This window comes from Poeciliopsis prolifica, unplaced genomic scaffold, assembly GCF_027474105.1.
Source record: "Poeciliopsis prolifica strain line A6 unplaced genomic scaffold, Auburn_PproV2 SCAFFOLD266, whole genome shotgun sequence".
In the NCBI taxonomy this organism is placed as follows: Eukaryota; Metazoa; Chordata; class Actinopteri; order Cyprinodontiformes; family Poeciliidae; genus Poeciliopsis; species Poeciliopsis prolifica.
Genome location: NW_026562641.1, coordinates 32501 through 60040, shown reverse-complemented (window position 1 = coordinate 60040; position 27540 = coordinate 32501). Strand labels below are relative to the sequence as shown.

General features: G+C 44.9%; 2 protein-coding genes across 2 annotated transcripts; both read left to right on the top strand.

Moving 5' to 3' along the window:
- The first annotated feature begins 4200 nt into the window (after window positions 1-4200).
- LOC129357623 (OTU domain-containing protein 5-A-like) lies at window positions 4201-20803 on the top strand. Its single transcript, XM_055026714.1, is given in 11 exon segments — window positions 4201-4924; window positions 4927-5000; window positions 8756-8849; window positions 15956-16020; window positions 16094-16250; window positions 16324-16472; window positions 16547-16732; window positions 17049-17253; window positions 18288-18359; window positions 20351-20405; window positions 20407-20803. Coding segments are annotated over 11 exon segments (1650 nt in total). The 5' UTR covers window positions 4201-4413; the 3' UTR covers window positions 20489-20803.
- A 1370-nt stretch (window positions 20804-22173) lies between these two features.
- On the top strand, window positions 22174-24924 carry LOC129357624 (serine/threonine-protein kinase pim-2-like). Its single transcript, XM_055026715.1, is given in 7 exon segments — window positions 22174-22401; window positions 23233-23384; window positions 23638-23846; window positions 23921-24090; window positions 24165-24242; window positions 24245-24340; window positions 24414-24924. Coding segments are annotated over 7 exon segments (903 nt in total). The 5' UTR covers window positions 22174-22352; the 3' UTR covers window positions 24563-24924.
- The last annotated feature ends 2616 nt before the right edge of the window (window positions 24925-27540 follow it).

The following is a 27540-nucleotide window of genomic DNA, read 5'->3' as shown; positions in this document are numbered from 1 at the left end:
TGCTACACCGGAGAGGATCGACAGCACGTTCCTGCGCCCCCAACCTCCATCTTTACTGCAGGCGGAGAAACAGGCACCAGGTAATTGATCTATGAGATCTCTTGATCCCATTTTCAAGAGAGATCAGGACAAAACTCTACAACACCCAAAAACCTGATTAAATGAAATAAAACAAATTAAAACATATGCATACATTTAAAAGAAATTACACCCTTTAAAAGTTGATTCCATCACTCAGAAACTGATTCCTAGAATCACGAAGCATGTTTTCAAAAGCGGCTGGAAAAGTTCCTATGAAATCAGATCCAACATCTGATTTCAGTCGGTCCTGTAGCATGGTACCAGAGCTGGTTCCATGCTACAGGAACCGCCACACTGAAACTCTCTTCCCTTTTTCTGTTGAAGCACCAAGAAGATGCAAAAGAAAAATGCTGCAGGGGTGTAAAGAATGGCAGCAACAGATCGCTGTAGGAAATTTGAGTAAGCTGAAGCTAGCAGAGTTTTAGAAATCAAGATCATCAAGTGATTGTATCTCCATACGCTTAAAGGAAACCATAACATCATTAAACTTTTAAAGTGACAGCAACATTGCTGTTTTGTTTCTAAAATCAGGTTGTACATTGGATCACAGGATCGTGAAGGCTGCCGTAGAACTGATGCTGATGAACATTTGCAGAAAGACAAGAGACGCAGGTGGCTCAAAAACCAAGACACAGCTTCACCAAACGCTGCCGGTGCCCTAACATCAGAAATCAAAGTTAAGCTATATGCTAGCAAGTAAGGAAAAATAGAATCAGCTGCTGAGTTTCCTCAACAGACCACTGAACCCTCTTTGCTGCCGTGCTGCTCTTTTGTTTCTTCGTTCAGCTGACCGGCCCACTGTGACATCACAGTTTCATGCAGAAAAACATTCTGCAAGAGCAGAACCTCTTTTTTTCTATTGAAGCACGCGAAACGTTGGTAAACATCCTCTGGAACCAGATCAGGTTTCAAACATGTTGCTGAAAAGACCTGTAGCTACTAGAGCTGCTGAAATGCAAGAAGCTTTCTATGACCATTGAAATATTCTGAAAGGCTCCTATACTAATCTAATTGGATTTTCTTTCCTGTAGTGATGTCGATTTGCTGCCATGAGCTCTGCAGACTCAACAGATGTCATGTTTCAGTGAATCAGGAAGGATGCAACTGTACCTGCTTTGTTCTCCATCCTCTCCTGCTGTTGCTAAGCAACATGGACCACAGGGGAGTGGTAGTAAGAAACAAATGCATGTCAGACATCCATGTGATGCACCATGTGAAGCATGGTGCATCACATGGATGTCAGACATCCATGTGATGCACCATGCTTGTAGGTAAATACTGTCAATTTGTCTGCACACTGAACAGCAGCAAAGGAAGATGGTGAGTTTGGGGAAATTGGAAAACAGGAACTTCAGAGAAATTAGACCGATGTTACTTGATTTGCAGGTTACATCCACCAAGAGGAGAAACTGTGGGTTCGTGGTTTCGGTTCGTTTGTGGGTGTCCTTTAGGTGATGCAGAGTGAGGTTTCCACTGCGTAAGTGCAGGGTTGACGATGTAGAGGTGCGGTGGAGGGTGGACAGGTAAGTTCAGGCGTGGAGGAGAACAGAGGAGCAAGCCGACTGCCGGCCGGGAAATCCAAGAACGGTTTATGGTTGAACTGTAATGATGACGAACGGACCGGGCATCCAGAGGGTAATGCTCCACGGCGTCACGAGAGAGGAAATCCAAAGCCAGGTCAGGTTTTCACAGGGAAATTTCCAAGGCACAAAGAATCACCTGAGAGAAAAAGGCAAGCAGAATTGATTAGTAGTTTTATCTTCTAAGGAGAAAACACAGTCAGCTAACTTAGAGTACCACTACTAGCAAACACTCAGGCGCTGAAGTGCTGGCAGTCTGCTCCTCTTGCGCTCCAGGATCATTGGAGATGCGCTGGCAGAGTCAGCGGGGCGCCACTCATGGTGTGCAGCCTCTGGTGGATGCAGGCAAACAGAAAAAGTTCCCAACACTACTATCTTTTCAATACCTGTAATTTATTTAGTTTTTTTTTTTATTTTTTTCTCAAAAGAGTTGTTGTGGCACCAGTGGCTCATATTTTCGACAGTAGGCAGAAAGGAAAGAGAGCGAGAAGAAGGAGAAGGACATGCGCAAAGGTCGCCGGGACTCGAACTCGCGACGTCCGTCCAGGACTAAGGCCTCCAAACATGCTGACCCGCTGCACCACCACAGCACGCTCCAATACCTCTAATTAATAAAAAAGAAATATAATTGCATTCAAATATGATTCTAAGAGATTTCTACAATCCCACAAGTTTATTTAAGAGCAAAGAGATATGTCTGCATTACTTCTGTACTGATATAAATTTGCACACATGATGCAGGTGGTTCCCTCTGCTCTGCTTTTATGTTTTGATGTTTTTTTCATCCATCAGTGCAGGGCAGCTGGAGAAGGTGATGAAGAAAAATGTTTTCCAGAAGAGCAATGTATTCTGTAGCTCGAAATGATTCATGTCAGTCTGGTGACAAAACTGATGAAAAAAAGCAAAACTTCTAAGAAGAAAAAATAAATATGAATGAATTAATCTGATCAATGAAATTAAGAACTTTTCAAATGCAAGTGAAACTCAAAGTGTTGCAGAAAAACAAATCTAACAAGCAAAGCAGAACTAAAACAGTTCAACTGAGTCAGTAAGTCGACAAAAAGTGAGATTCATCTGCAAAAAGTGAAACACATTTAAATAACAATAGATGGGTTTTCAAAACAAGATCACAAGTGAGCCAGAAACCTGACAAAAAAGATCACAAGCAGTTGGAAATATTTTCCTGCTGTAATTTCACCTCTGGCTCATGCTGAGTGTCACAATATCAGGTGCTACTCATGTGATATTGTCCAATCATTTTTTCATCATAAAATGATTTGAAAGCTTTAGCAGTTCTCATATTTATGACTGTTTCCATCCATGAACTAAGCTGTTGTGGGAGGGGCCGTGAGGGCACATGACCTTGTGGAACAGCAAGCGTCAGCATCGCTGTACATTAGTGTATTAAAATACTCCACACTCCTTCACCTGCAAGGTAAAAACTGGTTATTCTCTTACCACTGAATTTCTGCAAATGTACTGGGAAACGAGCCAATAAGTTGAATGTTTACATGTTCTGAACACTGAAAGGAAACGGGTCCAGTGCCTGCTCAGACTTCAACAATAATCACCAATAATTGTACAAGCAGAACTGTTACATTTCTTATAAATTACACATGCAGAAGATTTTGATGTCTTGGAGTTCTTACGTGTGCTGACTCCAGGAAGCTGGAGACATGGAAGGTTAGCTGCTGTCATACCATAAATAAATTGACACAAATTGTTTCAGGTATTCTTTGACCTTTTGGTCACCTGTGTGTTTCAACTTCAAATTTTCTGCAAAAAAGGTTCCAGTTCTAAACAGGTTCTGGGATTTTCACTTCCAAAGAGCCGAATCAGAGTCAACTCTTTATAAAAGTCTCATTGATTTTCTGGATCCTCCTCCAGATTTTCCTGGCTCTGAAAACACAGAAACAATTTATTGTATTCAGCACAGCAACTGAAAGGCCTGATGTCTTCAGTCAGAGGCTCCTTAAAAGCTGCTGCAATACAGACCTTGACAGGAGATTCTTCATGTCCACATCCATCAGCATCTACAACAAACTCGTAAAATATGGGTTACATAAATATTTCATTTACCTTTGCTATTCATAATGTATTAAGTTGAACTGAATCTGGTTTTCAGATGTCTGGATGGGTCAAAATAATTATGACAGCATAAAACATCAAGAAAGTCGAACCCATGTTTTGGTGAGAAATCTACAAATTAACTCACTATAACTAACTTTTAATGGGTCACATATGTGATAAAAGTGATGTACTTTTATCAAGTTGGGGTGGAGCTGACTCCACCTGTTGCAGGATCAGGTTTTGTTCGGGGAAGCATTTTGTTTTAAAACATTTAAGGATGTTGAAAGTGATTTGAATATTGAATAAAGTGACTAAAAAATGCTGCATCCTCAACTCTTGTCTCAGGACAGAGACGAAAAAAAGCTCATTAGTGTGACTAGAGTTCAAGAAGAACGTGATGACGTGGCAGACGGGAGGTGACGTCGCTACGCTCCGTCAGCCTGTGTTGATGTTTTGGAGAACGGGAAGAGGGAGACGCTTTTGTTTTTGTTCAAATCAAACCGTCGAAAAGGAGCCGAGGGGCCGCTTCTTCCTTCACCTCCGGCTCGTTGAAGGGTCTTAGCTTGGTGGTAGGAGCCTAACGGCCGGTCCGGACGGTGACCCGACCGACACTTTAGATCCAGAACAACGGAGCTGTCTCCATCTCTAACCGACTCCCTGCTCCCCTTACACCGACTCCACCATGACGATCCTCCCGAAAAAGAAGCCCAGCTCCGCGGTTGGCGTTTCGGACCACACCGATGACAACGACCGTCGGAGCGGGTCTGACTCTCACCAACACACGCACCCGCACACCGGGAGGACCGGAGCCAGGCCGAGGGCTTCACCACCTCCCTGGTCCTACCAGAGCGCCCCACCTTCAGCCAGAGAAGACAGGCGGAACATCGAGGCCAGCTCGCGGCCTCAGCAGGCCTCCCCGCCGCCGGTCGGCTCCGTGTCCCCGGTGGGTCCAGGGGACGGACGGGACAGCAGCGGAGGAATGGTTACTAGCTCTCGGGGAGAGCTGGTGGTGTCTTCCGGTGTGGTTGGATGCGGCGGAGCGATAGGAGGCTGCTGCTCCGGGCCCGGCCTGAGCAAGAGGCGGCGGCAGGCAGGAACCTGCTCCGGGGGGGTGGTAGCTGCTCTGGCCGGTGGAGGCCAGCCGGGAGTGACCGGCCCGGGAGGAGTGGGCTCCAGCCAGGACACTGAAGAAGGAGCGGGAACAACAGCGAGGATGAGTACGAGAACGCGGCCCGACTGCAGTCCGTGGACCCGGCCACCGTGGAGCAGGTAGGGAGCTAACGATGCTAATAGCAGGCTAATGGGGCTTTATGGACTTCTGGGGCTTTTCTGGGGTCAACTTCTGTCGACAGGGTGACATTTCTAAAGTAGAGGCCCCAGTAAGAGCTGGAGAAATGGCTCAATGTATTTGAATGAATGAATTGTTCAAGTTGAACAATTTTTCCTGCTTATCCAACTATAGAGCCACTAAATGATGTAATTATGTACACTATTCACGTCACAAGTTTAGCCTGTTATCCCAAAGTTTCAGGTTGATATAGTAACGGAATTGATGTTGCAGGTAACTTTTAATCAGAAGTGGTCCTGGTCTCACACAGACAAAAGATAACGATCCAAATTAAGACTAAATCTGGGGACAGATGTACATTTATCCAAATAAAAAGAAGAAACTGGGAAAGTTACAGTTTACATATTTATTGATATTTAAAGACTAAAAATAAAATATAAAAGCAGGAACATGTCTGTCCACACTGTTTTTTCCTAATTGTAATAATAATATAATATTAATGATAAAACTAATAGCCACAATAGAGAACTGAAACTAAAAATTGGGGGGAGGGGGGGGGTTAAATACATTGTAAGTGAGCATGCACACACGTTAATAACATTATTGGTATTCCTTTGTTCATGAACAAAAAGCAAAAAGCTCACAGTGCTAACAGAAGAAACTTGAACTGACAAAACTAGTAAAAATTTGTTTACTGACAAACTGATGAAAGTCAGAAACTGCTTTTAAATTGTGGCTAAATTAAAATGATGGTAGTTAAAACTTCACATGATCCCATCTCTGGAGCTGAAAACCCTCCTGGATCTGAAGAGCTGATGCATGACCAGAGCGTCTCTGGCCTGGACAGAACAAGAGCAGAAAAGATTATGTGAAAACTTGAGAAACATCACAGCTGATAGTAAAGAAAAAGACTTCAAATACAAGAGACGACTAAATGTTTACATTTTGTCTTTCTCTCCAGCCGTCAGTTTTCCTGTTTTCCTCGTTCATTCAGTTTATCTGAATATTTTCCTCCTGTTTTATCTTTTATCAGTCGGCCACTATTCAGAGACAGAGACATATCACAATCTCCTCCAAAAATATTAGAATGTACACATATACTGGAAATGTACAATTTAATGAATAAAGTCAGATTTGTTTTATTTTAGAATTTAGTTATTTTGAAATGAGAAAATGAATATTTATAGAAGAGAATATCTCTCCATCCTCATCAGTTTCAATTCATTCAGTTTTCCTGTCACTGAGTGATAACATTTTCATAAAGTCATATCTAGCTTGGAAAAAACCCGATGATAACCAGTGAATCCCAAAACACCTTTCTTTACAGTGAGTTTATTTTAACCATCCTCTTGCTATTTCTCTCACTCTGGCTAATTCTGTATCTGTTCTTTGTGCTCTCGTCTTGCGTTTGTTAATAAAAGCTTGGTTTTACTTGACCGTCAACTAAGGCTTCATGATGGTAAAAATTAGCCAAGTCCAGACAAAACACATACCGTATGAGGTCAGCTCCCCTTCGAAGCTGGTCAAAACTCGAGCTCTCCCCTTCCAGCTTCTTGTCTTTCTCGGCTCTTCTTGATTTTTATTGGCGGTCGGCTTACTGCTGCTCTTCTTTGTCTGTAACGTTAACAGCAGAGCAAGCAGCTAACGTAACGGCTGTTGTTGCGCGCAACATGCTCACTCAGGCTTTCTACCCATGACACATGGAGTCTCCGGCTACCATTATAATGATCTATTGGAAATTTCTTTGCTCATTCATAAAAGTCTAAAATCGGGGACTTTTCGGGAGACAGCTTTAGCCGGGGACTGGTCACCTAAGACAGGGACTGTCCCAGGAAATCAAGACGTCTGGTAAGCCTAATCCAACTCCGGAATACTTCCTGTTTACATGTCCATCTGGACCTGAAGTGATCCAGATGGAAACTTATCCAGCTGCTTCTCCCTCAGGTTCAGGTCTATGGGTTAGGGTTAGTTTTATGTTCACATTATCTTTTTAAATCAAACCCACCTTTGACTGGTTCAAGTGTGTAGGTAGGATAAGGGGTAAGAATTCTTCAAAGATTTATACACCTCCAAAGCAAAACCTACTCATGGCAAATCCAGTCACAGTTTTGTGTGTTTCTTTTGTTCAGAGGAAAGATGAGAGACGATGGCCACGGGAAACTAAGAAAACCTTGAGTTGTTTTGGGGGTACAGACTGGGATGTTCTGTGCCAGCCACATTTTGCTTCAATTCAGTTCATTTATATAGTGCCATTTTACAACATTATTTCTATTCAATCACACATATGTTCCCATTGATTCTAGTTATGAAACAGTACAGTATGCTAAAATTATTCAGAATACTTCAAAAAGTTTATAGGAAGCCCAGAAGAGTGCATGGAAAAGACATCTATGCCTCCTATGACTATATAAACATCTGTGTGAACAACACCATCCCGACCAAAACACTAATATCCTAATAACAAACCTTCCTGAAGAACTGCTATAAAACAATGAAATAACTTTAATTTAGGGAGTCAGAGAATCATAGAGAAGTATACCAAAGCAGCTTACAGTTTAATATTAGAGACAATAAGGAGACACACAGGAAGAAGCTGGAGAAAAAGCTCCAACAGAACAGTATCAGATCAGAGAGTACTCTGTCCAGAGACCTGGTGGAGCTCTTAGTGGAACAATCATCTCATCTTGAATGTGAACAAAACAAAGGAGATGATTGTAGATTGCTGCACCAAGAATTATTGAAGGAATTGACACAAAACCTCGAAAGACCAGCGCAACTTCCTTCTTCACAAAATGGAAACAAAACTGGAGTAGCATCACATTTTGAAGGATGTCTCCATTGATGTGAGTGACTGTGTGAACATTGCCCATATACTGCTGCAGTGAGCGACACTCCTGAAGGCGCCGTTACTACGCAGTGAGTCTGTCCACAAAACCAGATGCTTGCAAATGTGGAATGAGCAGGAATCTGTCACAAAAACGATCAGAGCCTTCATTTCATTTCTATAAAACATAGTTTAAATTCAAAATTGCTGATGTTTTGATATGTAAATATGTTTTCTCCCAGGATATTAATCTATACACAGATTGGTTTCTGTCAAGATGCAAAGGACTAAGCACATTTTCCTTTTGCATTGGTTAGTCATTTAATATTACATGCTGTTAAAATTAATTTGCTAAAACGTAGCAAAGTATGGTTCCCATACTTTATAAAATGTTTTATCTTACTTGGTTATAGTTATGAATATTGCCACATTTTACAAACAAAAGAGGCAATTAGTCCTGATTTTGTTGTTTATTGAAGGAAATTAAAAAATTAAGTGGCTGCAGGTCGCCACAACAACAGGAAAGAAAGTGATAAAAAAGAAAAGCAATTTTAAACCATTTATATTCTGTTTTTCCCTCGTTTTCTGTCGGCTTTACTCTACACACAGACCCATTGCCATGGCAACCTAGGCAACACCTGCGCGAAGCCACAGAGCAGATAGTAATATATTTACCCAGAATGCCCTGTGCTGTAGCGAGCCTAACCCTCCAGTCCGCTCGTTTTGAAACCAAACCAAAACCTTCGCTTCTTTAGTAACACCTCCTCAAATGAACTGGACCTCATAGACAAACAAACTAGTTTCATGAAAGTGGGACCGCACAGGGCTGGTGTGAACACACCCAACAAAGCGTTGGTGTTCGGTCCTGGTCCTACCTACCGGAAGCTCCCTGATCAGCGCTCTGCTCTCCAGCAGGAACACTGGTTCGAGAAAGCTTTGAGGGAGAAGAAAGGATTTGTCATCAAGAAGATGAAGGAGGACGGGGCGTGCCTCTTCAGAGCTGTGGGTGAGTCCATTCCTCCACAGGTGTGTAGCACTTCCACCCATCGCCACCAGATGGCAGTGTTTGGTGAACTGTGCTTGGTTCAGACATTTTATTTCTCCTCTTATTTATGTCGGAGGAGAAATGATGTTATGGCATGAACATAAAACAATATTTTCAATTCTGTTCACAAATTACAATAACTTAATTCAGGTAAACCTTAAAGTTTGGTTCCTCATTTTTATTGCGTTCAAACATCTGGAACTTGGACCCAAGAACATGAAAAGCCCAGTTGGGGCTATTTACTACCTCCAGCTGGGGTCAGAACAGTATTTACTACAGACGGTTCTGGAACAAGACCAGGTTGGTTTCATACTTCGGTTGAGAGTTCTATTCATTAAGCAGCACAAACTCTGCAAAATTCCTTCATGTTTCATCTTTACATTTTAGCTCATTATTGTCTGAAATGTTCCTACCTGCAGGGGGCGTTGTGCAGCTGTTGGACTCTTTTGGTGTGTGTGTTTCCTTAATATAGTTGGTTTCTTCCTAGTTTCAGCCCCAACCTGCAGCGAAGCTTCAAGTTACCAAAATCAGTTTCATTCAGGTTCATTCCCATGTTTGCAGGAAGTGATGCTTTGAGTCTCAGATCTATTTAATCCTGAAGCCTCCAGCAGGTTTTCCAAAGCGTCTTTTTAAAGTCTTTAAAAGTCCTAAAATGGGAACAGTGGTGTCCTTCAGTTCGAATCAAGTAAAACCCAACAATTTGTTTGTCTGTTTCTTTTTCAGTCTCGGATCATTTTCTGCTTTTACATAAAATGTGCCTGATTCTTTGAAGTTGTTGGAGACTTTAACCGCCTGATTCACACTGAACGTCCTGTTTTTTTTTTAGCTCTTTATGTTTCTGTCTGATCTTCGTCTGACCAATGTTATTCCTTCAATCACAGGTTCTCTGAAAATGTAACTCTTGTTCCTGCCTTCTAGTCCAACCTTAGCCCACCCTAAGACATGCGTGGCGGTTGCAGCCAGTCTGTAAGACCAGACCAGATGTAATATTGATCAGCAGTTTGACTGGGATTCAGTGCAACAGCAGTGAGATGCAGAATGCTGAGTTTGTTTTGAAGGGCTGATTGATCCAGCCTGAGGCAATTTCTGGCTCCGTGTCATCTGAGGCTCAGTTACATGTTTAACCTGTTTGAATTCATGAAAAAGACTATCTGAGGAAACATTTCTGCTCTTCATTCAGGTCTGCATTTCACTGAAAAAGGACTAAAATGTTCTTTGAGATTCTTGGAGCTCAAACATCTGAACTCCAGTGAGCAGGTCCAACATCATTTATCCCAGTTTGGGAAAAGTAAATGAGCAACGTACCCGTTGCTATGAGACTGATGTTAAGATACAGAGTGTACCCCTGACCCCTGACCCCTGACCTTAATGCCATTAATCCCTTCAACTTCACTGGTTTTCAGCCTTTGTTTCTGAGTGAGACGCCCATGTGTCTGAGCAGCCACTAGGTGGCGCTGTGAGGACAGTGGAATGCAGCTGATCAACACGCTTGGCTGGTCCCAGTTTACCAGACTGGTCCCAGTTTAGTCCCAGTTTGCCAGGCTGGTCCCAGTTTACCAGGCTGGTCCCAGTTTAGTCCCAGTTTACCAGGCTGGTCCCAGTTTACCAGACTGGTCCCAGTTTACCAGGCTGGTCCCAGTTTACCAGACTGGTCCCAGTTTACCAGACTGGTCCCAGTTTACCAGACTGGTCCCAGTTTAGTCCCAGTTTACCAGGCTGGTCCCAGTTTACCAGGCTGGTCCCAGTTTACCAGACTGGTCCCAGTTTACCAGGCTGGTCCCAGTTTACCAGACTGGTCCCAGTTTACCAGACTGGTCCCAGTTTAGTCCCAGTTTGCCAGGCTGGTCCCAGTTTACCAGGCTGGTCCCAGTTTAGTCCCAGTTTACCAGGCTGGTCCCAGTTTACCAGACTGGTCCCAGTTTACCAGGCTGGTCCCAGTTTACCAGACTGGTCCCAGTTTACCAGACTGGTCCCAGTTTACCAGACTGGTCAGTTTACCAGACTGGTCCCAGTTAGTCCCAGTTTACCAGGCTGGTCCCAGTTTACCAGTTTACTGGTCCCAGTTTACCAGCTGTCCCAGTTACCAGACTTGTCCCAGTTTTACCAGACTGGTCCCAGTGGCTGGTCCCAGTTGGCTTGGGTTTGGTTCGATGCGGTTTGGGGAGTGGGTGGAGGTTCACAGCTGGTCGGCTCTGATTCGTGGAAAGCCCAGAAGTGTGCTTCACTGATCTCTGCTGGACTGCAGTACCCAGCATGCTTTGCTCTTCACAGTGGAGTCAGATAAAACTTTATTGACACAAAGGACAGAGGCACTGATGCCCTGCCTCCTCTGAGAAACAGCTGGCCAATCAGAGGGCTGCCTGTGATTTCATGATTCATTCTGCAGAAGCCTTTCTGGTTTTTCAGTAACTGACATCATCCACACGTCCAGGGTTGGCGTGTGGATGAACCCTGATAAACGTGTCAGTTTTATTTCCTCTCTGCTTCCTGAACTGGTTCTGGTTCTGAGCCACATTTGGCCCTTGAAACTCATTGCTTTCATTCAGCAGAATCATAACCATAAAAATCTGCTAATATATGACAATGATAAACAAAGTCTCTATGGTCTCAAGTTCTGTTGGACTCAAGGTTCTGGACTACAAGTGCACCGATTTATTGCGCCGATATCCTGAAATTTGGAAACTTGGTGATCGGTCGATACCTGATCCAGTGATGTCATCTTCCTCAGCAAAGGTCTAAAAATCTTACTTTGCAGTGAAAAATTTGACTGGTTAGCCCCGCCCACCAGGTGATGTCTGCTTGTTTGCAGTAACAATAGTCGCCCCACTGTTGCCAACTCAATGACTTCTTGTCATTTTTAATGACATTTCAGATAAAAAATTGGTATAGGCCAAATTCGAATCAGCAGGTCAAATTTTTAAGATCGTAATCAGTGATCGGCTGGAGCTCTGCAATCGGTGCAAACCTATCAGGGGCCTCATGTAAGAAAGAGTACACAGTTTTTCACACTAAAACTTGGACTAGACAAATTTAGAAAAGTGCGGCGCACAAACGAGTCCAGATGTATAAAGCCTGCGGTCCCGGCGCCTTTCCTTTCTAAATCCTAATTTACAGGAAGCAGAGCAGCTGCTGCTCCGCCCGTCGCCTCCATAAATACATATTAATGTAAATTAGTATAAATACCAGGAAGTCTGCCGCCACGTGAAGCCATGGCAACGTCTTTGTCGCAGTACACGTCTTTAGCATAATAACGATTCTATATTTGATTTCCAAGTTGCTCTCGGGGCGCATAGGTCACAGTAAAGACTAAATTGTAAAGACTAAACACATAAATGATGAGACTGCAGCCAGACGAGCAGCAAGCTACCTGAACACAGAAGCAGAGCAGAAGCTACAGGAGGCCAGCCGGACGGCCCCCACCGAACCGGAACCGGAACCGGGACCAGGACCAGGACCAGAACCGGGACCAGAACCGGGACCGGGACCAGGACCGGGACCGGAGCCAGGACCGAACCAGGACCAGAACCGGGACCGGAACCGGGACCGGGACCAGGACCGGGACCAGGACCGGGACCGGAGCCAGGACCGGAACCAGGACCAGAACCGGGACCGGACCAGAACCGGGACCAGAACCGGGACCGGGACCAGGACCGGGACCGAAACCAGAACCGGGACCGGGACCAGAACCAGGACCAGAACCTGCTTCAAGTTCTGCTCAGAGTCCCAGGATGATCAGTCTGGATCAATCTAAACGCCAATAAACCAGCAGATCAATATGATCTCTGATCAATGGCTCCATGTTCTCCATCAGAGCCACAGGAGCAGCTATACCTGAGATTATTGATCACCTCCAGTAATCAAACCTATCGATCAGCTGCAGTAATCAAACCTATCGATCAGCCCTGGTTTCTCTTGAATAAATCAGTCATTGATTCATTCAGACGAATCGTTTTGTCTTTATGAGACAAACTGAATAAATGTATTATTTACATGTTGTGATGTTTTCACATCTTTATTTTCTTTTCTTTATTTTGTGCTGGCTTATTGTCTGAGGATAAATCGGTTCAGTTTCATCATCTAAACAATAAAATATGAAAATCATAAAATCATTGGGTTTGATGCTTCCTGGTCTAAATAACTGAATCATATTTCAGTGGATTTTGATGAGTTCTCTGCAGGTAAAAACTTTGCATATATTTACTAAAACTAATACATGACCCGGCCCCCTCGTCCTTCGCGGGGCGGGGGGTTAGGGTTAGGGCGTGCATTTATCAGACCCAAAACCCATGCGGGCGCGGCTCCTCTCTCGGGGGGGGCTCGCCCGGCCCGCTTTGGTGACTCTAGATAACCTGGGGCCGATCGCTGGTTTCACAAACACACACACACACACACACACACAAACACACACACGCTTTCACAAACACACACACACACACACACACACACACACACACACAACACACACACACACACACACACACCACACACCAACACACACACACACACACTCGATAACCACAAGTGAGAAAGGGAAGCTGTTGGAGGTTCTGAGAATCGTCGCGGTAACAGGTCATGTGATTTGCTGGAATCAAACTACGAGCCTCATTTGCATATTGACGCCTCGCCAGGGAGGAAGTGTGTGTGTCTGTGTGTTGATACAGCTCAGTATTTATTTCCCTAAATAAAACTAAAATGTAATGTTTCTTTACAACTGGAACCAGCAACTTCTAGACTGGTTTTCTATCAGAAGATGATCTATGTCACCTGGATCTATAGGTGATCTATAGATCACCTATAGATGCCTCTAGATCTATAGATCTATAGGCAGATCTGTAGGCTTTCTGCAGGTGATTCCCTTCAGCTTCTCACCGTTCAGAGGAGGTCGTGCAGGTCTGGATCTAGAAATAGCTCATCTAGATCAGTATTGCCGGACCGGTTCTGGGCTGGTTCCAAGTATTTCTCTCCATTATTTTGAGATCCATCACAACTTTTATAAAGGTCTGATTAAAACTCTGGCTGCTTCCTGCTCCACGTCGGTGGCCATCTTCAAGAACATCTGGCTGCAGCAAACAGATCACATAGCCAACTCATACATTTAGAAATGGGACCACTGCACTCTGGAAGTGAAGGGGGCGCTATTTCCTATATTATCTGCAGTCTCCCGTTTTATTGTCGTTTGAAATCTGTGATATATTTTCATCTTTAAGAAGGACTTTCACTCTCAGCTTGTCTTTGAACTTCTCTCTTTTATTTACTTCTGTGCAGCTCACAGTTTTTAAATTCGGTGTACTTCTAAATCTGCTCCAGAGTTGCGTCTTTTTGAGTCTACTACTGCCTCTACTGGCGAGGGGGTAGTAACACAACTACTTAAATACAAGTAAATAGTAAATACAAGTCTTTATTATTTGCTGTTAATTTCAGCATTATTGGCACCGTAAAAGATAAATTCTCTAATAAAACACCATACTTTTTTTATTTTCTTAATGATGTAGAGCTGATTAAATGACATAAACAAGATCTTTATATGTTATGAATAACATTTATATATCTCCATCATTTATAGGGGGAATAAAAGAAATAAGCAGACATGAAAAGCAACATAATGATCTATAATAAAAACCATCTACAAAAGTCAGTAAGAAACAAATTAATTAGATTCACAGAAGAATAACATATCTGGTTATTATAATCAGGATTGTAAAACAGATACCAGTAAAAATAAAAATATTTGCTTTTACTGTGCCATGTATATTATTCTGATAGATTTTTTGTTCGTAGGGTCTTATACATATTTTGTCCAGCACGGTGAAAATTTTCCTCTAAAACAATAAATCCTATTCATAGAATCACATCATCAATAATTTATGAATAGAGTAAAACTCTCAGCAAGCTGCAGGTAAATGTTAACATTTAGCTGGTAAAGAATAATTTATTGCCCTGTCAATAAATGATTTCTAATAGATTGTTATTACCAGAGGAAAACAGAAACGGCTTCATGAGGTCAGAGGTCAAACTGATGAAGAAAGAGGATGGATGCTCTCTGCTAAAATATTCCTGCATCTTCCATCATCTTCCAGCAAACAGTTGAGATAAAGTTGGTTCTGGTTTCACCACCATTTACCTGCTGTTTTACCTGCCAGTGAAAGTTTCATTAAAAGTTTGTTAATCTGCAGCTCATGAGACGGAACCAGCCGAGGAGATGAAAAGTTCAAACTTGAGTTAAAATGTTGTTTTGAGTTCTATTAGAATGTTGAGTTTTAACATTTTAAGTCAACACCCTCTAGTTGGGTAACCCTGAGATCACAGAGTCTTCTTAAAGACGGAGTCTCTCAGAACAAATCTTAAAAATATAGTCAGTGTTTTCAGAAAAGTTGAGCTGACTGACCAAGAATGACACAAAGTATTTCAACTTTGTTACGGTTTCAACAAGTTGGCCATCAAGAGGAACTGGAATCACTTTGAGGTCATTTAATTAGCTCCACCTTCTTGAAAAAGCATGGTATTTTATTAGACAAGTTGTCTTTTATGGTATCAGTAATGCCAGAATTAATTTGTTAAGACTGTGAGCTGCACTGAAGTAAATAAAAGAGAAGTTCAAATCCATGCTGAGAGTGAAAATCCTTCCAAAAGCTGAAGATATATCACTGATTTCACAAGAAAATAAAAACCAGAGGCCAGAGATAATATAGGAAATGACGCCCCCTTCACCTCTGGACTCCAATGGTCCCGTTTCCATATTAGGTCTGAGACTGACAGCGGCCCGCCCCGCCCCTTCCTGTTGCTGCAGCCGGGTCCTTCTCGCCATCTTGGAACTAAATCCTGATTTCTGTGGGATTTTCTTCAGCCCGGGTTGGGAGGATGGTATCAGAACCTAAAGATCCGTTTGTCTCGACTGAAACTCATGTCTGAATCCAGGAAGCGTTTTCTGCATATTTCATATTTATTCATAGCTGTTGAGTTTTAAGCGAAACGTAAAAGAAAGACGTTTAGGGTTAGCTGAGAGCTGATTGGACAGAAGCTCTGGCTCCGCCCATCCCTTTGTTCAATTAGCTGTCCTCTGTTTGCAGCCGACCAGGTGTACGGGGATCAGGACATGCACGAGGTGGTGAGGAAGCACTGCATGGACTACCTGGTGAGTGACCACGACCCCTCCCCTCGCCGACTTCTCATCCAATCGGCTGACGGCGTCTGTTTGCTTCCGTCAGATGAAGAATGCAGACTACTTCTCCAACTACGTGACAGAAGACTTTACCACGTACATCAACAGGAAGAGGAAAAACAATTGCCATGGCAACCACATCGAGATGCAGGCCATGGCGGAGATGTACAACAGACCGGTGGAGGTGTACCAGTACAGCACAGGTGAGTCCGTCGGCACATCTGAACCCGAACCAGATTCACGCATCTTTACCGATCCCGCCTCCCGGTCCCACAGAGCCAATCAACACATTCCACGGCATCCATCAGAACAATGATGAGCCAATCAGAGTGAGCTACCACCGCAACATCCACTACAACTCTGTGGTGAACCCCAACAAGGCCACTATCGGCGTGGGCCTGGGCCTTCCCGCCTTCAAACCCGGGGTACCAGAACCACAGCGACACGCTTCCTCTTAGGGCCATTGCTGCGGGGTTGACCTCTGACCTTTCCCTCCCAGTACGCGGACCAGTCTCTGATGAAGTCGGCCATCAAGACGTCCGAAGAGTCGTGGATCGAGCAGCAGATGCTGGAGGACAAGAAGCGGGCGACGGACTGGGAGGCGACCAACGAGGCCATCGAGGAGCAGGTGGCGCGCGAGTCCTACCTGCAGTGGCTCCAGGACCAGGAGAAACAGGCCCGACAGGTGAGACAGTACCGCAGGGTTTCCCCCAGAAAATTTGCTCAGCTCATATTAAGTTGATAGCAAATGTAAAGATGTTGCTAAAAGACATTGCTGACAAATCTCAAACCCGCAACTAGCCTTAAAAACAACAAACATAAAAACAAAAATAAGCCAAGCTTAAAGCTGGCAGCAGGGAAACTGAAGCCTGGCAGCCCGCCAGGCTTATAATTCACTGGGGGAAAGCCTGAACCGACAGCTGAGACCCAACGTGATCTGGTGGTGTTCAATGAAAGTGGGCGGAGCTCCAGGTAACGCTGTCCTCTGCTTCTTCCTGCAGCCCCGTAAAGCTAGCGCCACCTGCAGCTCGGCCACCGCGGCTGCTTCTAGCGGACCGGACGACTGGAGCGCCCGGTCGCCGCGGCAGCGGGACTCTGACCCCTCCCATTCGGACCTCACTGCCATCGCGCCGGCCGGCAACAAGCCACCCTCCCCCACTGGAGCTGCCCTCATCCTGAGCAAACCGCCGTCGCCCTGCGCTCCAGGTAACACACACACGGTGATGTCACTTCCTGCTCCCTGCTGATGGTGAGCAGGAAGTGCATCTGCTCAAGTATTTGCCACCGAAGCTCGGTAGTCGATCCGAACCAGAACCAGTAGCCGGACTGCAGAGACCCTCACCTGGAGCTGCAGAACCCTGCTGTAGCCGCCATGTCCTACTGATCCATGTTGGTTCTCGGCCCTGACTCTGGTTGGCAGGTTCTGATTTCTGTTGAGCTTCAGCTAACTGGGTCAGAACCACCTGAAGTGGAAGACCAGTTCTGATGAACTGGACTTGAAGGGAGATTGTGTTTTGATCCAAATTCTCTTCCAGAGCCACAGACAGAAATGAGCTAGCATTAGCCCGCTAACCGCTCCCTCAGAAAGGAACAGACGACCCGGTACCGGTTCAGGGGAACAGCTTTTCTACAACCAGGTGAACCCTGTTTGAGCCCAGAAGAGCAACCAGAACCTCAGAACCAGGATTCAGGTCTCAAGCCTCAAATTTGTAACTAAAAGAATTCTTTTCTGTTTTAGCACCATTGTAAAAACTTTAAATTCCATAAAATGTACATTTTCCCTCAAGAACCAAATAATTCAGAACTTTTTAAGGTTTAGTTATGAACAGATCCGAATAATTTCCACCTGGAAGTTTGAGTCTCGCAGCACCTCAAGTCCATTTGGACTGAATTTCTGATCGTGGCCCAGTTTGAGGCTGCGGACCGATGGATCTGATGCCGATCTTTGGGCCCGAGCCCACAGCACGGACAGAACCATCAACAGGAGCCAACAGAACATGAACAAAGTCAGAATGTGTCTGAGGGAACTGCAGTTTGGATTGGGTCCACAGTTCTCTGAGAACCTCTGCAGGGTTCCAGTTTGGGTCCCATTAGGAACCAATTAGGGTCCGGTTTATGTCCCATCTCCAAATCTTTGCAACGTTGAAGCTCAATTTTTTAACTCTCAGTTGAACCGGACAGGAACCTGACCTTGAAGGTTCTGTCCATGTCGCTTACTTGCTGAACGTTTCTGTGTTCAGGTCCGAGCAACCAGAGCCGGCACCACCTGGAGTACCGGGCCATCATGCAGGAGATGTCCCCCACGGCCTTCGGTAAGAAATATCTTCTGCCTGGTTCCGACCCGTTCCACAGCTAAAGGAGTTTGTCAATAGCCCACCGTCTCATGAGAGCCAAAGCGGCCGGCTCCTGATTAACGGCTAAGCGCTAACAGAATCTCCTGGAAACATTTGGATCTTCACAAACAAGATGGAGTCCATCCAAACCATGCCGGAATGAAACTCACCACAAACAGACTCCATTTTGTCAACTACAAAAAGTCCTCTGTCCAATCACAGGACAGAGTGACATCACTGTCCCAGAAGAACAAGGGCTGATCAGGATGGGACCCACCACATGTCAGAGGACGCAATAAGCAGCCAGAGGATCCAAAAGGCTATCCTTCATCAGAATAAACTGTCGTTTACATGCAGTACCTCGTGGACCACTAGGGGGGGCCGTGGACCACCAGTGATCCTTCAACAACAATTTGAGAAAGACTTTACTCGGAAGTAGTGATGGGTGGATGGAGTCTTTCCCCTGAGAAATAATGGCCGACGTTATTGCAGTCTGGAGCGTTCTGCCATGTTGGAGGGCAAATGCTTAATTGGAGACAGATTCCAAAGTGAATAATATTGGAGAAATTGATTTTGAATAATTGATATTTTTGAAACGTAAATAATTTTAGTGATTTAAACATTTAGATATAAATGTATAATCTTCGTCTGGCATTAGCATTAGCATTAGCATGAGCAATAGCTGACTCTGAGAGGACGGCTCTGTGTAACCTGTGGTCACCAATATGTTCTATGCTGTTTGAATTGTACTAATCTTATTTTAAGTTCCCTGAACATTTTTTAATCTTCTTGATCTATGAAGGCCACACCAAAATCAATTTCCCAGGCTGACCAGCAGGATTTTTACCATATTTTTGTCCCAATTTTCCCTTCCAACAATCGCCCTAACTATCGGATGACTTTTAAGATAATCCATAGTGATCATCTTGCCCTGGTCCTTAAGACTGATCTGGTCCACTCAGGAGAACGTCGGCACCGTTCAGATCTGAAATCGCGGATATTCAGCATGTTGGGTAGTCTGTAGCCGATATCGCAGCGTGGGGCTTCCCCCGACTGGGAACCGGAACGCCGCCTGTTGAAAGCGCGGTGACGGAATCGGGGCAGCAGTTTCTGTCCAACGTGTCTCCTTGTCCTGTTAGAGCTCTCCTTATTTCCTGTTTATAACAGGAAATGAGATCAGTTACCAGGAGGACACAGATGATGAACAGCTCTGCATTATGATGTCACCAGGTGTCCTTTGATCCATCCAATCATTGAACAGATGCAGAGATCAGACAAATGTATGATGAGGCAAAACTTCAGAACAGAAACTGAAGTTATTAAAAAGCAACAATCTAGAGTTCTAGATCTAGAGCACAGCTGGTTCTAGATGTAAATAGATTAGCAGCAGGAAAAGCTCAGCAGTCTGGAATTATAGTGCTGAGTTATAATCTGAGACATTTTAATTGTTAATCTGTGTTCATCCCAGTGTTGATTTGTGGGATTGATTGGCTTCCAGTTTGTTCTGATGCTGAGCTGCAGCTGGTCGGAGTCTGACGTTTTGTTTATGCTAATTTTTGTTGGATCTGTTTTTATTTCATCAAAGAAGAAAAAAACACTTATTTTATTGTGTGTCCAATAAAGTACTGACGCAATCAATCCAAGATCAGCCTCCTTCATCCCACCGCTTTAAAAGCGCTCTGCCCCAAAACCAGTGCTTCCAGTAAAGAATGGTACATCTGCTGTCTGACGGACATATTACCCAGGATGCATCTAGAGGGTGTTTGTGGACGAGTCCTCAGCTGGTTGAGCTTCACAAAGTTTTCACACCCTCAATATTTTCCATTCATGTTTTATTGGCATTTAATGCGACTAACAGATGCACTGCAGGCTCGCTTTTCCTCCAACGGCTCCACATGAAATCGCACAGACAGCCATTTTTCACCTGTGGACTGGACTGGTCTGACTGGTGTAACTGGTGTGTGTTTCAGGTCTGACGGACTGGGAGGACGACGAGATCCTGGCCTCGTACTCGCCGTCTCCCAGCAGAATACCTGGACACCATGAAACACCAGAGCGCCACAGCCGCCATGCATCGGGAGCGAGAGCCGTCGCCGGACAGCAGCTGATGCACTGCCGCCGTGCACTGACCCCGCCGCGACCCCGCCCCGCCCCCCGACCCACAGACAGAACTCGAACATGGAGAAATAAACCATCCAACAATGATGCACTCATTTCCTTTTTTAAATCATCCGCTTCCTGTTTCCCACTTCCAGCATCACTTCCACTTCCGGGTCGGCGGGGTCGGCGGGTCTTCACGCCGATCCGGGATCAGATCTTATTTAAATGTGGACGGCTTCCAGCAGTTTGAGTTTCGCTCCGTGGTTCCAATGAAGGACGACCCGGTCCGGTTCTGTTCAGACCCGGTCCGGTTCTGTTCGGCCATCAAAGTCTTATCATTTCTGTTAGGTGCTGATCATTCCCGGCCTCCTCATCGTCATCTTCATCATCAGACTTATTTAGCTGCATGTTTAACAGCCGAGTTCATCATAGCAGAAACGAATTAAAGAGAAAAATAGAAAATGTCTTTCTGATCCTCAGTGATTATTAATATAAGTTTGTTTTGTTTTATTTTCTCAGTTGGATGAAAACTTTTTTTGTTTCTTGGAATAAAAAGGAAGTTTCTGAAAAGCAGCTGAGAGCTTCATGATTCCAGCCGTCTATAAAGCTGGAACCGGTTCTGGTTCTGCTTCTGAGTCCATCTCCCCGCGGTTTGGGTTCTGGTTCTGGTTCAGACTTTCCTCCGATTCTGAAAGACTGGCCCAAAGCTACAGGTTCCCCTGTTGAAGGAGTTCCAGTGAGGAATGGTGATGCTGCCTGTCTGGGTTCAGCAGAACCAGAAATCCGGTCCGGCCTCATTCAGGAGATTGTTTAACGTTTATGATTTTCATCTTGAAAATTGTATATATTTATAAATATTTAAACCCAGAAACTAAAACTGTCTGGACCTTAGATTTTTAATTGTTTTTGTAAAGATAAGCAGCATGAAAGGTTGTTTCTGGAGGAAGTGACGACATGCTGCCTTCAGGGCCCCTCTGAGAAAATGAGGCCAATTGTGGAAGTTGAGAAACTTTCAGAACATTTCAGATCAGCGTAAACTTAATGCTTGAATTTAGTCATTTTAATTTGTTTACATTACATTAACCTTAATCAACAGCTAATGGATGGATATGTGTTCATTTAAAAACATTCAAAGAAAAATGGAACCTTAATTTAAGTTTAAAATCACTAATTGTAAAATTTTGTTTCTTTTATAGAAACGTTTTGTAAGTTTCTGTCAATTATTCACACATTGACAGAAATGTGAAGCTCTAATTTAGACAACAGGAATATAAACATTAAATTATGGAGCCTAAGTAGATTTTTCAGGTTTAGGTGAAATTTGGATTACTTACCCTGTTGTTTGTTCCCTGAACGCATCACCAGCTTCACAAACCGACAGAAAGCTTCTAACCGCCGAGTGTTTTTACTGCGGTGCGCGTGTTCGCTTTCCGTAGCTGTGTGTGCGCGCGCACTGATGTTTGAGAGGAAATCGGCCTCGAGCTTCCCGGCAGTTTATCAGCGCGCGCTACCCGCCTCGTTGATCTCAAATCTACAAATCCTTCCCCACGCGCTGTTTGAATATTCATGAGCTTCAATCCGATTGGCTGCTCAGTTCAAAACGGAGCACACTGTGAGACGCTGATTGGATGAAGAGCATGGGGTGGGCGTGGCCGCAGAAAAGCTATAAAGTGTGAAGCCAGTGGAGCAGGTCCAGAACCTGCTGCTGCTCCAGAACCTGCTGCCGGCTCAGGACGGGATCCTTCGGCTCTGGGCCAGCAGAACCTTCCGGGCTCTGAAGACGGGAAAACCCCGAACCGAGCCTTTTGGAGCGATAAAATCCGAGGAGACAGCAGGGCTATGACCCGCTCGCAGTGAGCCAAACTCGGGGAAATGTTGGAGAAAAGCCACGCGGATCCGAACCCGGAGGACAAACGACGCGGTGAGCGTTTCTACCGAGTTTCATATTTTATGAGCTGCTTTGCGGTTTCTCACCTGTAAATGTGCTACAGAAATAAAGTTTACTTGCATTCCTACTTTTAAGATTCAGAACCGGTTCCGGAAAATCTGGTTCTGGTCCAGTAATTCCGTTTTTTATGGCGTTTCTTTTTCTTTTCTTTCTTTTTTGGCTGCGACGCGGTGAAGTTGGCTTCTGATTGGTCGCTTTAGTAAAGGACTATTTCACCGTATTTAATGAAAAACGTTTGATCGGTTCCGGTTCGGCATCAAACATGGGCCGGATTGTAATCCATTCACTACAATTGTGAGGACCAAAAGATGGTTTCCGATCAGTTTTTGGGCTGAACAGAAGGAATATTATAAATCTTGATATAGGCTATTTATATAAAACATGAAGCTGGAGTTTATAGTTTTATCTGTTTTATAAAAATAAAACAGATGAAACTATAAACAGGAGTTTATAGTTTCATCTGTCGGTTTAAACGATGTTTATTGCAGAATAACTTCGTTTCTCTCAATGGACTGAAACAGAACCTTAAAGGTTTAAATGGGTTTTCCTGAGTTATAATAAAATAGTCCAGGTGTCTGTGTGTGTGTCTGTGTGTGTCTGTGTGTGTGTGTCTGTGTGTGTGTGTGTCTGTGTGTGTGTGTGTCTGTGTGTGTCTGTGTGTGTGTGTCTGTGTGTGTCTGTGTGTGTGTGTCTGTGTGTGTGTGTGTCTGTCTGTCTGTGTGTGTGTGTGTGTGTGTGTGTCTGTGTGTGTCTGTGTGTGTGTGTGTGTTGGGGGTTCTGATGTGGTTCTGTGTTCTGATCCAGGGAAGGAAGCCTTCAGCCTGCGGTACTGCTGCGGCCCGCTGATCGGCAGCGGCGGCTTCGGTTCCGTGTTTTCGGGTCACAGACTCTCAGATGGACTTCCGGTCGCCATCAAGCAGATCTCCAGGGATCGGGTCCAGCAGTGGGCCAGACTGGTGAGGGTCATTTCCAGAACCAGAACCCGTTCAGTTTTCACCTGAACCCAGGCGTCTGCTGCCCTCTGCTGGACAGGCAGCAGAACCGCAGGAGGGGGTTCCCACGGAAACCTGTGATGTCATTGTTCCGTCAGTGGGTTTTCCCCAGTGATGCGCTGGTTCCACACCCTTAGACCGGTTCTGGTTCTGTAGTGAATGAAATTAGCTCCTGTGTTTTGTGCGTTTTTAACTCTGACGTCTTCCCGTCCCGCAGCCCGGCGAGCTCGGCCCGGTTCCCATGGAGATCGCCCTGCTGCAGCGGCTCTGTGAGGTCGGAGGTCACGACGGAGTGATCCGGATGCTGGACTGGTTCGAGGCAGAGGGGCGGGGCTTCTTGCTGGTGATGGAGCGGCCGCCGCAGTGCCGGGATCTGTTCGACTTCATCACGGAGCGCGGCGCGTTGCCCGAACGTCTGGCTCTCAGGTGGGCCCGCGCTCGTTACCTTGGTGACGTGCCACCGCCCCGGCCGCGCTGACGTCTCGGCTCCACCCCCGCAGGTTCTTCAGGCAGACGGTGGAGGCGCTGCGGTTTGTTCACGCGCACGGCGTCGTGCACAGAGACGTGAAGGACGAGAACGTCCTGGTGGACACGCGGACGCTGGAGGTCAAGGTCATCGACTTTGGCTCCGGCGCGCTGCTGAAGGACGCGCCGTACGACGATTTCGAAGGTACGGAGCCGTCCGGCGGGCGGGGCCTAACAGTTCAGTCGGTGGGCGGAGCCTCACCTCTCCCCTCCCTGCAGGTACGCGGGTCTACAGCCCACCCGAGTGGGTCCAGTCGCGGTCGTACCGAGCCGAGCCGCTCACCGTCTGGTCGCTCGGGTTCTGCTCTTCGACATGGTGTGCGGCGACATCCCGTTCGAGCGCGACCAGGAGATCGTCAAGGCCACGCCCTTCTTCACTCGCCGCGTCTCTAAAGGTAAGCGCCGACCCACCGCGCCCTGACTGGTTGAGGCGTGTGTGGTGCTGACCGTCTCCGCCTCTTCCTGCAGAATGCCAGGCTCTGATTGGCTGGTGTCTGTCCCTCCGGCCGGAGGACCGCCCCTCGTTGGAGCAGATCCTGACGCACCCCTGGATGGAGTTGGGGGAGGAAGAGGACGAGGAAGAGGAGCGCGGCTCGCTGCCCAGCGCGTCGCTGTGAACCGGGCCGGAACCGAACAGGAAATAGTCACTTTACCTTCGCTGAGATGCTCATCACTGATGATGAGTCTTTATTTATGGATTATTTATTATAGTTCCTGCTCCTCTTCCTCACTGCTCCAGGTGAGGAAGATGATGAAGAGGAGGAAAGCTGAACTGACAGATTTTTTTTTTTGTCTCTAAAAGGTAGACAAAGCTAAACTTAAAACTTTAAAACTGATTAAAAGTTTGGCTGAAGTCTGGACATCAGCGGCGCTCGGTAAATACGTGTGTATTCCTTCAAAGTGGCTCTGCTGCCACTTGGTTCTGTTTATTTACATTAAATAACAAGTTCTGGATCAGAACCAAGATCCATGTTGGAATAAAAACATTTTCAGACTCTGGTTGTTGCTTTGTCTCATATTCAAAAATACTTTATTGATCCAAAGGGAAATGAAATGTTGTAAATCATTTATTGAGATTCTTATTGAAGATGCTGCTGGCAGGAAGGATCTCCTGTAGCAGTCTGTGTTACAGCACCTCTGAACAAGCCTCTGACTGAAGACGGGCCAGAACTTTATTGATTTTAAGAAGAATCCTTCTTTGCATCATCATCACCAGAGGATCCACAGACAGAACCACAACAGAACCACAACAGAACCAGCCTTCTTATTCAGCCTGTTGAGCCTCTTCAGCTCCTGGTTCCAGTGGTTCTAATGGTTCTGCTGATTCTGATGGTTTTGGTGGTTCTGATGGTTCCAGTGGTTCTAATGGTTCTGGTGGTTCTGATGGTTCTAATGGTTCTGATGGTTCTGGTGGTTCTGATGGTTCCGGTGGTTCTAATGGTTTTGCTGGTTCTGATGGTTCTGACAGCAGATCCAAACCCTGAAGGATCTCCTCTTCCTCCGTCTCCATCCAGGTTTTTATCTTCCTCCACTTCTTCTCCCATGATGGGGTTTGACCTTTGACCCTGTTCCTCCTGAAACCAACAATCACATACTTTGTTTTGTTCACATTTCAGATGATTTGACTGTTCCCTCACATGACATGCTGGCTTGTTTTCTAGGAATGATTTTTGCTCTGTGATGAAACACTCAGCTTACAGCCCAGTGATGCTTGGCTGTCGCCCCCTGCTGGTCACTAAAGACAGTAAAACTTACATGTAAAATATTTGATGTTTTTTTTCTTCCAGTTATTAATCTACTCTAATAGATTCATCATCTCTCATCTGATTTTAGTTTTTGTTAGAATTGAGGTTTAGTTTATGATTTGATCTTTGTTTCTCATAAACAATCATCCGGTCACATTGATCCGATTCCTTTGATTAATTTATCAATCACAGAATTAAACTAGATAAATAAAGTTCAGTTGCCGTTTCCTTGTTTCCTTTCTGACTGAAGCTAAACTTAAGTGGGTTTTTATGCGTTTATCCTTTTGCTAACTTTCTCGTAGTGTTGATGTTCTGTTACCATGGATACCTTATGCAGAAGGTGCCAAAATAAAAGCAAAACAGTTTTTACAATAAAGTTACAATCCACAAAGTCCATTCATTGGCCTTTTCTAGCCTTGTTCATTTCACTTATAATTCAATAAACATCTTTCAACCTGATTGAAGGATGTTAATAAATGACTCATTTCAAGCCAGTAAACTATTTATTAAACTATTTATTAAACTATTTATTAAACTATTTAAAGCTCCTATTTACAGTCAGAAACCCGCAAAGTGCTTCGCAGTAGAAATAAAAACAGTGTAAGAACTCTGTGTGCGTCAGACAGGCACTAATTCAGATCTCTCATCAATTGAATCTTCCTCTGTTAGAAGGAATAAGCAACTCCGCAGATGCAGCTTCGAAGGTTTATTGTAGACTGACAAGCATCGATGAATATGGGATGAGAGGCGGGGTCACCTGGACAGGTCACCAGTCTGTCACAGCAATTTAATAATTATTAAGGATAAATTTCACCTACATTAATCCACATTTTTTGAAGAAAAAAAACAAACTTTTCTGTTTTTTTGTTTAATTGAACTTCAACATTATTTATTAACAATTCAATCCTCAACTAACCAAAGAGCAAAATGAACAATATGTTCTTGAATCAACTTGGACTTTTGGATGATCTTTTATATTAATGGATGAATGGATGGATGATGGATGGATGATGGATGGATGGATGATGGATGGATGATGGATGGATGGATGGATGGATGGATGGATGGATGGATGGATGGATGATGGATGGATGATGGATGGATGGATGATGGATGGATGATGGATGGATGGATGGATGGATGGATGGATGGATGGATGGATGATGGATGGATGGATGGATGGATGGATGGATGGATGATGGATGATGGATGGATGATGGATGGATGATGGATGGATGGATGGATGGATGGATGGATGGATGGATGGATGGATGATGGATGGATGGATGATGGATGGATGATGGATGGATGATGGATGATGGATGGATGGATGGATGGATGGATGGATGATGGATGGATGATGGATGGATGGATGATGGATGGATGGATGGATGGATGGATGGATGGATGATGGATGGATGATGGATGGATGGATTGGATGGATGATGGATGGATGATGGATGGATGGATGATGGATGGATGATGGATGGATGGATGGATGGATGGATGATGGATGATGGATGGATGATGATGGATGATGGATGGATGGATGGATGGATGGATGGATGGATGGATGGATGGATGATGGATGGATGGATGATGGATGGGATGGATGATGGATGATGATGGATGATGGATGGATGGATGGATGGATGGATGGATGGATGATGGATGGATGATGGATGGATGGATGATGGATGGATGGATGGATGGATGGATGGATGGATGGATGGATGGATGGATGATGGATGGATGGATGATGGATGGATGATGGATGGATGGATGGATGATGGATGGATGGATGGATGGATGGATGGATGGATGGATGGATGGATGATGGATGGATGATG